The 15,387-nt window shown below is 33.3% G+C and overlaps 1 protein-coding gene and 1 long non-coding RNA gene across 2 annotated transcripts; both read left to right on the top strand.

Moving 5' to 3' along the window:
* The first annotated feature begins 217 nt into the window (after positions 1-217).
* Positions 218-5,352, top strand: LOC111707597 (mechanosensory protein 2). The gene is made up of 5 exons (XM_023480730.1): positions 218-421; positions 972-1,036; positions 1,958-2,022; positions 3,472-3,531; positions 5,240-5,352. Exons 1-5 carry the CDS (start codon positions 227-229, stop codon positions 5,350-5,352), a joined length of 498 nt encoding a protein of 165 aa, XP_023336498.1. The 5' UTR covers positions 218-226.
* A 1,746-nt stretch (positions 5,353-7,098) lies between these two features.
* On the top strand, positions 7,099-14,423 carry LOC111707606 (uncharacterized). The gene is made up of 3 exons (XR_002766480.1): positions 7,099-7,235; positions 12,813-12,870; positions 14,278-14,423. It is a non-coding gene; the product is annotated as an uncharacterized LOC111707606 (long non-coding RNA).
* The last annotated feature ends 964 nt before the right edge of the window (positions 14,424-15,387 follow it).

A 15,387-nucleotide genomic window follows, 5' to 3' on the forward strand; every position in this document is an offset into this window, starting at 1 on the left:
AAATGGTTATTTAAAGATCTTACAAAAAGTGATTTCTCTATTGCAGGAAATTATGTAATGATCAGAATTAATAAATACTTTTCAACGTAGAAAAACAACAATATCTTCCACATTATTGATCAGATGAAGGTTTTTAATAAAAGTTTATGAATCTTACATTACAGTCTCTGGAAGGAACTCTCTTTTGAAATTATTGTTTTTTTTTTCTTTCAGAAATCGTTTTAGAATGTCTTGGTTTTTCAAATCAAGTAGTAATTATTCGCCTCTTCCTACAACAGACTGTGAGCCATCAGATTATGCCAAGAAAGCGTTCAGTTTTGATTCGGCATTTAAATTTGAAGAACGGAACAATGGAAAAAATTTTAAATCTGTTTTTAAGTTTGAAAAAGCTCGCAATAACATGGAAGCTGATTATTATAAGGTTATTATTATAGTTAGCCATGAACATACAGTAGACATACAGTAGACATACAATAGACAGTAGAAATTCAGTAGACATACAGTAGACATACAATAGACTTACAGTAGACACACAGTAGACATACAGTAGACATACAGTAGACATACAGTAGACATACAGTAGACATACAGTAGACATACAGTAGACATACAGTAGACATACAGTAGACATACAGTAGACATACAGTAGACATACAGTAGACACACAGTAGACATACAGTTGACATAAGAGGGGGGCCTCGTTCGGCCCATGCACGCTCCAGATTTAAAATGTGTTCCTGACTTATAATGGGTTCCTGGTTTTAACGTTCTTACCAAGTAATTTTCGTTCGTTCCACGTTCGTTCTTTTAATAATCGTTCCTGTATTTTTAAGAACGAGTTCTATGTGTTCATTTTTTTCATGGGATTGTCCCTGATAACTCCGATCGTTCCCGTGAAAAAACTATCGTTTTCCTGGAACGACGCCCATCCCTATTGATAGGACGAGAGATTCTAATTTTTAATTGTTTAGTATGTAGAAGGAGAGAAAAGCCAGGTTGCATCTCCTCTTATTCTTCTCTCTTATTTTCTCACCAGGAACATGTTCATAGAATACAGTGGTCCTTGGAATACAGTGGTCCATAGAATACAGTGGTCCTTGGAATACAGTGGTCCATAGAATACAGTGGTCCCTGGAATAAAGTGGAGACACTCCTTGAAAAAATCATTTGTTTTACTCTGAGTGACTATTGGGGCGCCCCCCTCCCTTCTAGTTTTTTGACACTTCCTGAAGACAATTAATAGTTTGACTCTAAAGGGTTTTTTGGGCCCCCCCCCCCCCCCCCCTCCCTTAAGTGTTTTTGACACTTTTATCTTTAACCTCTTAAAGCAATTTTTCAGTGGCCCATAAAATAAAGTTGAAAAGTCAAGTTATTAAATGTCAAAACACAATTTTAAAATTCCCACTTTTGAAAATCATTTTCCCCTCATTTTTTTTTGGGGGGGGGGCGTTTAAAGTATTATATTCGCTGAATTGAGATTAGTCTATGAAATTCACTAAAAACACTCATTACTAACGCCTGTATCTTTGTAGCCTGGTGATGTTAAAGTTGTAAATTTCATCTGGGGTTTACAACAACAGGTTGCAGAGATATGGGGATTAGAATATTAGATTTTGTGGCGAGTGTTCAGTTCCTTTCAGATAATATTAGGCTATCAGGGTGCTTCGCGCACCTCTTCTGTCAACAATTTCGGTTACATAGATGTTGCTTTTTAAGCGACCACTTTTTCTTATTGATTGTAAGACTCAAAATTTGACGTTTTTTTCTGTTAACATAAATAGGGTGTTTTTTGATTAAAAAAATCTTAATTTGTTCATATTTAAGCGTCCGTAAACCTTTCTTGGGATCATGTGAGTTGCCACAAAAAGTTTGGGGCCAGATTTGTTTAGCTGTTTTGACGTTTATTGGATGAGACAAACTAAAAAGCCGATTTAAAAAAAATGAATATGTACTCCAGTGCTTCCTATTTGATCTTATTCCTTGGGTTCCCTATTCTCTATTGGGTTTGTGTACTCACACTAAGTAAGTGTTTGACCTTATTCCTTGGGTTTATATTCTCTATGTGGTTTTTGTACTCACACTAAGTAAGTATTTGATCTTATTCCTTGGGTTCCCTATTCTTTATTGGGTTTGTGTACTCACACTAAGTAAGTATTTGACCTTATTCCTTGGGTTTCTATTCTCTATGTGGTTTGTGTACTCACACTTAGTAAGTATTTGATCTTATTCCTTGGGTTTATATTCTCTATGTGGTTTGTGTACTCACACTAAGTAAGTATTTGATCTTATTTCTTGGGTTTCTATTCTCTGTGTGGTTTGTGTACTCACACTTAGTAAGTATTTATTTAAAGGACTGTACGCTTAATTTTAAGTGACCCTCCATGCAAAGATGGCAATGCCAGATTCACAAAGGCACCCTTAAGATCATTGTCTGATCAAGTATGAATTAGATATAAATGTTTTTTTAAACTTTTTTTTTCATTTGCGATTCCTCTGCGAAAGTGACTTACGTTCATTTTTGTAAGAAGCAATGGAGAATATCACAGAAAAAAATACTTTCGATTCTGAAAAACGTGAATATCTTACACATGTTTGATATGATAAAAGTTTCAAGGATAACGTTGTAAATCTGGCATTATCATCTTTTTTTTGGAGGGTTACTTGAAATTACACTTACTTACACTTACACTTATATTCATATGTAAGTTCATCTTACAGCTGAAAGATGTTTCTAACCGCGAGCGCCTGTTAAAGTGATCACTCTTTGAGCGGTAAGATTTGTTTAGTTATGATACTAAACTAGAAAATTAAGGCATCGTGTAAGTTTTGGGTAACACTTCATTTAACACAAATTTAATTGAATTTATTTATACAATGTGTAAAAATAAACTAATCTGCGTCACAATATTTTCAAAAATGCGTCAGAGAAGAGATTTTATTAAGAAGTATTTATTCAAATCACAAGATATTAATTATTAAAATTACTTTCAATAAAGAAGCTAAATATAAAAAGTAAATAGAAAAGAGAGAGAGAGAAATGATTTTTTTGTTGAATGCTTGCATGAAATAAATACTAAAATTTGACGAAATCAAAAAAAGAGATATTGAAGATTAAAGAAGAAATGATTTGAAATCAAATTAGAGTTATGTAATATGTTGAAGTATCGAATAATGCTTACACTCTTCGAATAGATTGACATTGATTTTAGAGCAATTCTGGTAAAAATTGATTTATTAAAACATAATAATAATAGTGCCTAAAAGTAGTACTACTAATCATCATGATAGGTCCTATTCTGTATTATTGAATAGAGTAAAGTGCACTTTCATAATTATTTTTAACTTATTCATTTTTCATTTTAAATAAAAACCGTTTACGACACGATAACATACAATTTATTCATTAATTAAAGAAATAAGATTTTTCATAATTTTACTTTCTACAGTTTTATTTGTGAACTTTATTTTCAGGAGAGACTGACCGGGTTATAGTGTTCAGGCTGGGCAAGATGACAGGGGTCAAAGGACCAGGTAGACCTGGGTCTTTGGGACTAATTATGGACTCGAGCTGATAGGGACTTAAGTGGATTAGAGACTTAAACGAATAATGGACTAAAGCTTGTTAGGGACTTAATGCTAATTAAGTTTTCATAAAGGGGAGGGGATTTTCAAGGAAAAATTGGCTCTGCGACTGTGAACCCTGTACAATGTCACGCACCTCTGAGCCCGTTTTCTCCATAGAAAGTGGTCGTGTATTTCACGTACTTTGGGGGACGATATGTTGGCCGCTAGATGTCTCATGCTAAATTCTTATCTGTTAGATAGATATTTCTCCGTACATTTGACGACCAATATAGGAGACGTCAAGTTGTCAACCAATGTAGTTTATGGAAGGAACGGCCTCTGACCCTTCAGTAAAATTAAATTTAACCTAAAGTCTGACCGCGTTAACCTTGTTGCACCGGCTCATCCTATTGATTGTCTGCATTATTTAACCAATGACCGGGCGATTCAGTACAAACTGGGACAGGAAAAGTTGACCCGGCTCGGAAATTCAAATGTACTACGGCTGCCCGTGATGTACATAATTACGAGCCAATATTTATAAAGCTATGAATATTGAATATGTTAATCATTAATTTCTTACTATTATGACTGTAAATCTTGGTTTAATTTGATTTTCTACAAATATTACTGTTAATAATTATAAAAAATAAATATGGTAAAGAGTTCAGATTTTCAATAATTTAAATTTAAATATTAACCACATATAAATTATATTAAAAATGGTCTTTTTGCCTTTGCATACACCCCGGTTTAAAGAGATTCTTAAAATGTATTCATCAAAATGGACAATCTCAGCGAATTCTAAAGATCAGTTTTGCGCGCACTCGGCAATTATGCACCATACATTCATTTAATAAAGTGATATTATTCACACCTTTACCTTTTGCACTGTTAACACAAATTTGGAAACCTAATGAAAACAATTCCGATATTTGCGGAAAGAAAGGCATTCGTTCGTGATTAAAGGCTCCGGATTCCGATATTTTATGGAAACATTTTCTGGAGTTAAAAAATAAGAGTTTCTCGAATTCATTTGAACCTTTGTATGATCAAAAATGAATGAGATATCATTCCTATTCTCTGTAAAATTGACTTGAGGACTTTAGCTTCAGAGAGAATGTAGACAAATGTGAAAACTTTGAACCGACAATATCAAGCTGTTATTTGAAGGTCTCAACCTGAAAAGCAAATATCGATGAGAATATTGTAATTACTTCTTAAAAACCAAAGCAAATACGTGCTTTTTAGTGCTAAAATGTACATGTAAAGAGCTACAGAAAAGCATAAGTGAGTTAGAGCAGTAAAATGAAAGCCCAAGGCGTCGAGACACTTCAAAGTCGACCCTGTCTTAAAAATTGATGAGACTTTTTATAAACAGGCTGAATCTTCCTTGTTTTTACTCAGACAGAGGTTTAAAGGGGTTCGTTGTGAATTTGACATCCCACTCTCATTTTAAGTTACATCTTTTAGGAATTGCATATAGAAACTTCAGTTGTCTCTAAATTTTGTTTCAAAATGACATTTCCTTGTAAAAAGCTGGTTTTAAGATGAATCTGAATTAAAAAGTTTTTCGATTAGCAGGATTCTATGAAAATTGTTGCATACAGTCATCGTATATATCAATACAATGAAGACGACTTTCGAAGACGCCGACCACAAATACATATTTTAGGACGTGTGGTGGTCTTCCCATGGTTGGATACTTACAAGAAGGTGGATGTTCAAGCCTCAGCTTTTAGGTTTGTGTGTGTTTTCTACAATGGGACCCAGACAAATGTAAAATAGGAAGACGACTTCTAAACTTAAGTTGTGATTTTACTTCAAATATCAAATACTTGCCTCAGAATCTAGGTTTCTAATCCTTGCAAGTTATATCGTTGCAACCTTCAAATATCAATGGTTTACGCTTACGTTACGTTAAGGTTGAGACAAAGACAGTGTTCAATTCCTTTAAGTATTTTTCCCCCATGATCATAGATACACTTAACTGTGGCAAGGAGTGTCGACCCCTACTTTCGTTAATGATGGATTGTCTGCTAATAAATGGGCGTTTTCCATTTTCTGTTGTGCGCACATGCCCCGTAAAATTCCTAAACAGAGAGAGGGGGATTGAATTTTGTAGATCCAGAAAAATAATTAAATTAGTATTTATTTAGGGTTAGGTTAGGTTAAGACACTTTCTGGGCCGAGCGCTATCCAGCATAGCTTGTGTTTGATATAAAACCTTGTTCCAGCATAGCTTGTGCTTGATACAAAACCTTGTTCCAGCATAGCTTGTGTTTGATATAAAGCCTTTACTATAACTATAGATCAGTAACAATTTTATGAAATGCTACATCTGAACCAGATTTGATAAATAAGTAGTTGAATTGCGTTGAAAGTTGAACCACTTCTTTTGTGAACCTGGTCAAGCTTATCACAAACTCTGATTATTTGATCTTACAGAATTTACAGTTTGAAATATCTAAGGTCTACGACATTGGGTTGCAAAATTATAGAAATAGAGTTTGTCTCAAAGACTCAATTCCTTAGTCTGTGTGGTTTAATTAATTGATATATATATCAGTATTAATTAAATCTGGTCTCTGATATTTTAAACAAGGTAGACTGCTGATAGATCTAATTTGTCTGATATTAAATAGGAATTGAAGTTGCATCTTAAAGGGAGTGTTCGCGAAAAATGAAAGGGGGTATAGGCTTGATGCGTAAAATAATCGCTTTTGATCGCTGCTAATCTTACTTCTATTTGTTGCGTCTATAAGGAGCAAATTGTTAAAACCGACTTATACCGAAGAACGTAACGTCAATACAAATGCAGAAAGTTGCAACATATAATTGGGATCGTAAAAAATCAATTTAATTTCAAACAAATCATTCAGTTATTTCAACCAATAATCATCGATAATTTTTCGATGCATTCGTATTTAGTTGATATTTCATAATATTTTCTATTTTTTATGATATGATAGTTACTTTTATTCCTCTTTCGAGGATTTTTGATAATGAAGACGACATTTTCATATTTTCCAGGAATGTTCGAAAATCCAGCGCCAGGGAAATATCTTTAAAAAACGAAATCAAAAATATTATAAAATATAAACTATATACAAATGTGGCGAAAGATAATCGATGACTATAGGTTGTAATATCTGAATGATTTGTTTGAAATTAAAATGACTTTTTACGGTTTAAGTCGTATGTTGCAATTTTCTCAATTTGTATGGACGCTAAGTTATTCCGTATGAGACGTCTTTAACAATTTTCTCTCTATAGACCCAACAGATAGAAGTAAGATTAGTAGCGATCAAAAGCGCTTTTTTATCGCAAAGATTGATCTTGATCCAAGATTGATCTTGATCCAAGATTGATCTTGATCCAAGATTGATCTTGATCCAAGATTGATCTTGATCCAAGATTGATCTTGATCCCAGATTGATCTTGATCCAAGATTGATCTTGATCCAAGATTGATCTTGATCCAAGATTGAACCAAAATCCTTAATCCAAGATTGACTACGACCTCCGCTATCCTAGGTGCTGAAGAAGCCTGAGAATAAGTCGTCCTTGAACCCTGTCCTACAGAATCTAGGATTAAGACAAGGAAAAGAATTCCCGTCTCCGCAGCAGTTTGTTCAGTCTCAATACTTCTCAGAAAATGGAGAGGAAGTGGTAAGTAAAGTACTTCTCACTTCCCTTACCTTAATTAGGGTTAGCACTTCCTCAGAGAACGGGAATGAAGTGGTGAGTATCTTAATTCTCTCTTCCTACTTCCATAAAATTAATTGGGATTAGGCATTTCTCTAATAACAGGAAGGAAGTGGTAAATATCTTACCCATTTCTTCTTACTTCCTTCATATTAAATGGGTCTAGCACTTCTCAGAGATTAGGGAGGAAGTGGTGAGTATCTTACTTCTCTCCTGTTTACTTCGCTTTACATTTAATGAGTTTAGAACTTCTCAGAGAACGGAAGGAAGTGGTAAGTATGTTACTTCTCTCTGCTCACTTCCGTTATACTAATTGGGTATGTTAATTCTCTCATATATTGCTTCTTAGAGATTGGAAATGAAGTTTGGTAAACTGGTAAACTGGTAAACTTGAAATACAGTGATCTAACGGGTTTGAATGGATACATAACATGGCATTCTTATCAAACAATTGTAGTTTTGCTGGTTCTAATAAATTGTACGCAGAAAAGTTTATAGAAATAGGTTAATTCGAGTTCCTAAAAATAAAGTAAAATTAATAAAATTTTGACAAAGAAAAACCAAGTTCTGATTTTATAGATATAATTTCATGCATAACACAGCAATTTGTGCAGTGTACAACAACATCAACTACACTTAACATTGCTCAAATATCGTCTTCTATTTTATAATTCTATGGGTCCCATGCACAGTACATCACTTAGGATTCAGAATTAAAATCTCCTTAAAGGGACTGTAAGCGTAATTTCAAGTGAACCTCCAGGCAAAAATGGCAATGCCAGATTTACAACGGTACCCTTGAATAGAAATTAGAAGTCAATGATTTTTTTTTTTAAACTGTTTATTTTAATTCGTGGGTTCCCTAGCAAAAGTTATTTGCACATTTCTTGCTTACATAAAACATAGGAGAAATTAACAAAAATTAATACTTTGAGTAATCCAGAGTTTTGATCAGATTAAGGTTTCAATGATACCGTTGTAAGTCGGCCATTGCTATCTTTGGAGGAGAGTTCACTTAAAATAATAAAAGGTTTATGCCTTACAAACCCAGGTGTGGCGTTATTTCTGGGTAAACGTTAAATAATGGTAGGAGACTCACTCTACACAGCATTTTTTTCCCGCGGCATCCGCGCATATTTTTGCAGTTTACGGCAATGAGCACAACTGAAATCTGGTATTTTATCTGACATTTGAAAATAAGAAATTATATTTATACACTTAAAATATACACTATATGCTGATATATAATGTGAGTACAGAAGTAATTAACTGTACATTAAACTCTCATTAGTTGAAAAGTATCAGAATCTTAACAATTCACTTACGTAAACTAAGCTGTAATATCGATCCCTAATGTTAAAACAATTGATTTTTACTGTCTGTCGCTCAGCAAAACTCGATTGATTTCAAATATGAGAAATACTTTCACTGTTTACAAACACAGAATTGTGCGCGAATGCCGCGAAAATTGGCTGCGTAGAGTCTGCTACCATTATTAAACGTTTACCCAGAAATAACACCACACCTGATACAATCTATATATTTTCCTTTATATAAGAATACTGGGCTGTGTGGAGAAATGGCCCCACTTAGAATTTTAATTTAATTTTGACCAAACTTGTTTCTTTTATCCTACACCTCAGTTAAACAATGTATAGTCAACTCTAATCAACGTGGAGTTTAAAAGAGTGTGTTAAAAGAGTAGTTATACTGTATATTATATGGGGGCCGGCGATGAAACATTTGGCTCTAAAATGTCGTTTTAACCTTCAATGATCCCAGATTGATCTTGATCCCAGATTGATCTTGATCCAAGATTGATCCTAAAGTGCTGACCAAAAAGACTATATCCAAGCTGACTAAAGACAGGTCCCAGCATGAATAATTAATAATTATATAAAGACTAGCTGGGGAACTCAGCTTTGCCCGGAAATCAATGCAGTATAAATTCCATACAGTCGTCTCTAAAGTTTTATTCTTCGTGGATAATCCTGTAGAGTCTATCTTGTAAAACATTATATTGGAATACATTGTATTCCCTTCAGAATATAATATTTAGAATTTATATTGAACATATTTCAATAAATTCTACAAATGAAATGGATATTTACCCATCGATATACAATTACATTCCATAGAGCAATTTAACAATAAATTGTCAAATTTTTACAAAGAGACAAAATTTCTAAAAGTAACCTTCATACCTTTGTCGATGATCAAATGTGACAAAAATATCCTTGCATTTCTAAAAATTGCTAATTTTCAAATATGGTTTCTGCAAAGATGACAAGTGGAATTATGCGATAATGATTAAGAAAAAGTAACTCCACACATTTAAAGGAACTGTAAAGGAAAAATGAAAGGGGTATAGGCTGAAACCGAAGAATTTTAGGAGTTGATCGAGACCCATAAGAGTTTTATCTGATGTTCCTGTCTCAAGAAATTTATACGAAAATCTATACACATAAAAGTTTGTATAAAAATAGTGGGTTTAAACGGATCATATTCAGCAAATACACAACCAATCTGAAAACAACGATATCCCAGAGGAGCCTAAGAAACTTAGGTTTGCTCCTATTATTATTTGAATTTGATAATTTTTCATTTTATATATATATAATTGATAATATAACTACTTCCGTATCATGTGACCAGAACTCCCACTAATGGCAGTGCAGTATCATTATCACGTGACTCCGTCTATATAACGTGACCAGTATACTGCACTACCATTGCTAGGAGTTCTGGTGACGTGATATGGACGTATAAATAATATTATCAATTTTATCTTTTATAAATAAAAAATTATTAAATTCAATTAATGATAGAAGCAAACCTAAGTTTCTTAGGCTTCTCAGGGATATCTTCGTTTTCAGATTGGTTGTGTATTTGTTGAATTGCTTTTACGCCCCCTTCAATTTTTTTTTTGGTAAAAAAATCTAAAATAGCCCATATCTTTACAGATCTAAAAATTGTATTTTTGAACAGCCCTTGAAAAATGAATGTTGAAACATGTTTCACACTTTGATAGTTGTTTAAAACAAAAAAAATATTTTTAACATTTTTTTACCCTTTTTTGGGAATTGTTTTCAACTTTCCCTGGCACCCAAACTATTAAAGTTATCGGTCTAATTTTTTTTCAATGAGCTGGCCTTGAAAAATTTAGCTATTTAGCCTTTACTAGGGGGGGGACGCCCCCCCCCAGGCTATATATTCAGACCCCTAGCATTTAAAGGGTTAAGTAATCAAATACAATAAAGTATAATTCAGGCGGATCGCTGCAGAAGATATCCTGTGTTTACTAAATGAACAAGTGCATAAATGGGGAATAAATGTGAGAGAAGTTACTCTATCGGACCCTAAGGTAAGTCAACCCACAGGCCACAATACAGGGGAATAAAGTTCAAACCGTGATTTAGCCCTAACCTGCCTGTGAGTAACAATACTTTGGAATTAAGTCGACAAACTGTGATATGGCTTAAACCTGCTGGTTAGTAACAGTACAGGGGAAGAAAATTGAAAAACCGTGATTGGACCCAAACCTTCCTTGTAACAATGCAGGGGAATAAAGTCAACACACAATTATTTGGCCCAAACCTGCCGGTTAGTAACAATACAGGGGACTAAAGTTGATAAACCGTGATTTGGTCCAAACCTGGCATGATTTGGAGCTTTCTGTCCCTGCATCAAATTTTTTCTAGTCCTGTTTTCTTTGATCCAAGATTGATCTTGATCCAAGATTGATCTTGATCCAAGATTGATCTTGATTCAAGATTGATCTTAATCCCAGATTGATCTTGATCCCAGTTTGATCTTGATCCAAGATTGATCTTGATCCCAGATTGATCTTGATTCAAGATTGATCTTGATCCCAGATTGATCTTGATCCAATATTGATCTTGATCCAAGATTGATATTGATCCCAGATTGATCTTGATCCCAGATTGATCTTGATCCCAGATTGATCTTGATCCCAGANGCAGTGTACAACAACATCAACTACACTTAACATTGCTCAAATATCGTCTTCTATTTTATAATTCTATGGGTCCCATGCACAGTACATCACTTAGGATTCAGAATTAAAATCTCCTTAAAGGGACTGTAAGCGTAATTTCAAGTGAACCTCCAGGCAAAAATGGCAATGCCAGATTTACAACGGTACCCTTGAATAGAAATTAGAAGTCAATGATTTTTTTTTTTAAACTGTTTATTTTAATTCGTGGGTTCCCTAGCAAAAGTTATTTGCACATTTCTTGCTTACATAAAACATAGGAGAAATTAACAAAAATTAATACTTTGAGTAATCCAGAGTTTTGATCAGATTAAGGTTTCAATGATACCGTTGTAAGTCGGCCATTGCTATCTTTGGAGGAGAGTTCACTTAAAATAATAAAAGGTTTATGCCTTACAAACCCAGGTGTGGCGTTATTTCTGGGTAAACGTTAAATAATGGTAGGAGACTCACTCTACACAGCATTTTTTTCCCGCGGCATCCGCGCATATTTTTGCAGTTTACGGCAATGAGCACAACTGAAATCTGGTATTTTATCTGACATTTGAAAATAAGAAATTATATTTATACACTTAAAATATACACTATATGCTGATATATAATGTGAGTACAGAAGTAATTAACTGTACATTAAACTCTCATTAGTTGAAAAGTATCAGAATCTTAACAATTCACTTACGTAAACTAAGCTGTAATATCGATCCCTAATGTTAAAACAATTGATTTTTACTGTCTGTCGCTCAGCAAAACTCGATTGATTTCAAATATGAGAAATACTTTCACTGTTTACAAACACAGAATTGTGCGCGAATGCCGCGAAAATTGGCTGCGTAGAGTCTGCTACCATTATTAAACGTTTACCCAGAAATAACACCACACCTGATACAATCTATATATTTTCCTTTATATAAGAATACTGGGCTGTGTGGAGAAATGGCCCCACTTAGAATTTTAATTTAATTTTGACCAAACTTGTTTCTTTTATCCTACACCTCAGTTAAACAATGTATAGTCAACTCTAATCAACGTGGAGTTTAAAAGAGTGTGTTAAAAGAGTAGTTATACTGTATATTATATGGGGGCCGGCGATGAAACATTTGGCTCTAAAATGTCGTTTTAACCTTCAATGATAGGCCTAATATTCGAAAATATTCTCGGTCCCCCCCTCCCCCCCCCACGACCCCCACATTAAATATCGTTATACTTACTAGAAACACTTTTAAGTGTAAAAAAGCTTAAACAAACTTTTTTTAAAAACACCTGGTAGCCAATGTCCGGACCACACAGTAATCCAATCAAAGCTTAAAATGAGAATTTTTCCAATTACTTCCTAAAAAACTTAAGCTGAAAACATTACTTAATAGTTTTAACATTTACATGTCTTTGACTCTAAATAGAAGTTAAAGTAAGCAAGTGAAGTAAAATCAAAGTCCTGACATTGAGAAACACATAGAACTTAGTTTGACATGTTAGGAACAGAGTCCACGGAGAATATGTTGAAGGTTTTATAATATTATCATATTTAGGATCCTAACGCTGATGCAATTAATACCCTGGCCAGCGCTGTTGGGGGATTTTTTACAGGTAATTCCATATATTGTTTTACAACATTTTATTAATATTGAATTCTCAGAGAAAACTAATAAATTTTAATTTAAAATATTAATCTTGGAGAAAAATTGAAGATTGATCTTGATCCCAGATTGATCTTGATCCNTCTAAAGGACATTTACAACCAATGATATACTATTAAAACCTTCCCTCTAAAGGACATTTACAACCAATGATATACTATTAAAACCTTCTCTCTAAAGGACATTTACAACCAATGATATACTATTAAAACCTTCCCTCTAAAGGACATTTACAACCAATGATATACTATTAAAACCTTCTCTCTAAAGGACATTTACAACCAATGATATACTATTAAAACCTTCCCTCTAAAGGACATTTACAACCAATGATATACTATTAAAACCTTCTCTCTAAAGGACATTTACAACCAATGATATACTATTAAAACCTTCCCTCTAAAGGACATTTACAACCAATGATATACTATTAAAACCTTCTCTCTAAAGGACATTTACAACCAATGATATACTATTAAAACCTTCCCTCTAAAGGACATTTACAACCAATGATATACTATTAAAACCTTCTCTCTAAAGGACATTTACAACCAATGATATACTATTAAAACCTTCCCTCTAAAGGACATTTACAACCAATGATATACTATTAAAACCTTCTCTCTAAAGGACATTTACAACCAATGATATACTATTAAAACCTTCCCTCTAAAGGACATTTACAACCAATGATATACTATTAAAACCTTCTCTCTAAAGGACATTTACAACCAATGATATACTATTAAAACCTTCACAAATATCCAATATCCAATCCTAAGTCTAGTTTCTGCGTAATAAATGGCGATGAATTTTTTTTTGGTAAAAGGCCAAAATATTTGTATGGATCTGAAACCGCATAAAAACAAAATTAATTCTAAGCACTACAATTCAAATATATTTTTGATATGTGTTAGTGTGTAATTAAAGAAAATATGTTTTAATAAAAAATATACAAATATTGCAAATTTTCTGTGAATCTGTAATTCAATCTTTTAAAATTTTAGAATTTGATAGAAATAATTTATATGCATATTTTTGCTTTTCTGCACGTTTGATTTTGAGTGAAAAAAGGTTTGCTGATTCTTTTTTGGACCTTGAACAATCGCCCCCCCCCCCTTCCTTTGAAAATGAGTTGACTAATTTTAAGAAGAAAATGAATGAATTTCTCATTTTTTCACCCAGATCTTTAAAAATCAATAAATATATACACCCCTGAGAGATACTTTAAAAGGAAAGGAAATTAGAATATTAATAATTAAGCAAAGGCAAACGTTTTAAGAAACCCAGTAAATCCTATAGGTAAAGGGCTAGGTGAGTTTACTGAATGAATTTACTAACTCTATTGATCCTACAGGTGATGGGCCGGGGGTGAGTTTACTGAATGGATTTACTAACTCGTATCCTCCACCCCAAGCTGGGTATACACCACCCAGCCAGTTTGTGAGTGTGAATCAACCTATACCACTTGCTTCAATGTCCTCAATGGGGATAATTCCTCCTCCCAAGGTATAAATATAAAAAGAGAGATAACATTTCAAAAAGATGTTATTCTAAACTAAAATTTTCTTGCCACCTTATTGTGTAAACTTTTGAAATTCCATAGCTAATACTTTCTGATGCAACAAATTCATAGTTTGAAATTTCTAAGGTCTTTGACATTAGGTTGCAAATTTATTTGGATAAGAAAATAGGAGTTTGTGGTAAAGACAGAATTTCATAGTTTGCGTTTAAGAGTTTGCAAAAAACAGTTGTTGTTACTAACGAACGTTTTTTTTCAAACTACAAGTTTATAAGTGAAAAAAGAGGGGCTGTTATTTGATTGCTTCTCTTTATTTCAAGTTTATGTGTATCCAAGCTGTTGAAAACCTGTTAGAAATCCAAATTAAAATCGAAACCCGTCTTTTAATTTGATAAATTCGACGAGGACTGTAAATATCTTTTTTTAATTGCAGATAAACTTTGCCAACTTTCCCTTTATTTGATTACAGATAAAGTTTGCTAACTATCCCTTTATTTGATTACAGATAAACTTTGCTAACTTTTCCTTTATTTGATTACAGATAAACTTTACTAACTACCCCTTTATTTGATTATTTTTTTAATAAAAATGTGAAGTTAAAAACTGAAATATAAATCTCCGCTGGTATATACGGTGTTGAGAACTCTGCAGTCCTACACTTCTACAAAACTATAACATATAATACATATATATATATTACATACCAGCTGAAGTGCCCCCCGTTGCCCGTGAAATTGAAAAGAATTTGAAAAGAATTTTGAAAAAACATTCCATCTTGAAAAATACAAATGTTGTCCACCCACGACGTTTGGCCAGCCATAGGTAACACATAAATATATATATATATATATGAGGGAAAAGCTTTATTATGAAGATTAGCTGAGGAACTCAGCTTTGTCTGGAGTTTCCCCTGTAAAAGTCAAACTACTCAACATAGAATATTTT

Source organism: Eurytemora carolleeae, unplaced genomic scaffold (assembly GCF_000591075.1).
Source record: "Eurytemora carolleeae unplaced genomic scaffold, Eaff_2.0 scaffold336, whole genome shotgun sequence".
NCBI lineage: Eukaryota > Metazoa > Arthropoda > Copepoda > Calanoida > Temoridae > Eurytemora > Eurytemora carolleeae.

Bases quoted from the DNA above. Each gene is read 5' to 3' on its own strand.
- LOC111707597 (XM_023480730.1), top strand. From the start codon at position 227: ATGTCTTGGTTTTTCAAATCAAGTAGTAATTATTCGCCTCTTCCTACA. The intron at 1,037-1,957 runs GAACATGTTCAT...TATGTACTCCAG, and splicing joins CTCTCTTATTTTCTCACCAG to TGCTTCCTATTTGATCTTAT. The intron at 2,023-3,471 runs GTAAGTGTTTGA...CTTTATTTTCAG, and splicing joins GGTTTGTGTACTCACACTAA to GAGAGACTGACCGGGTTATA.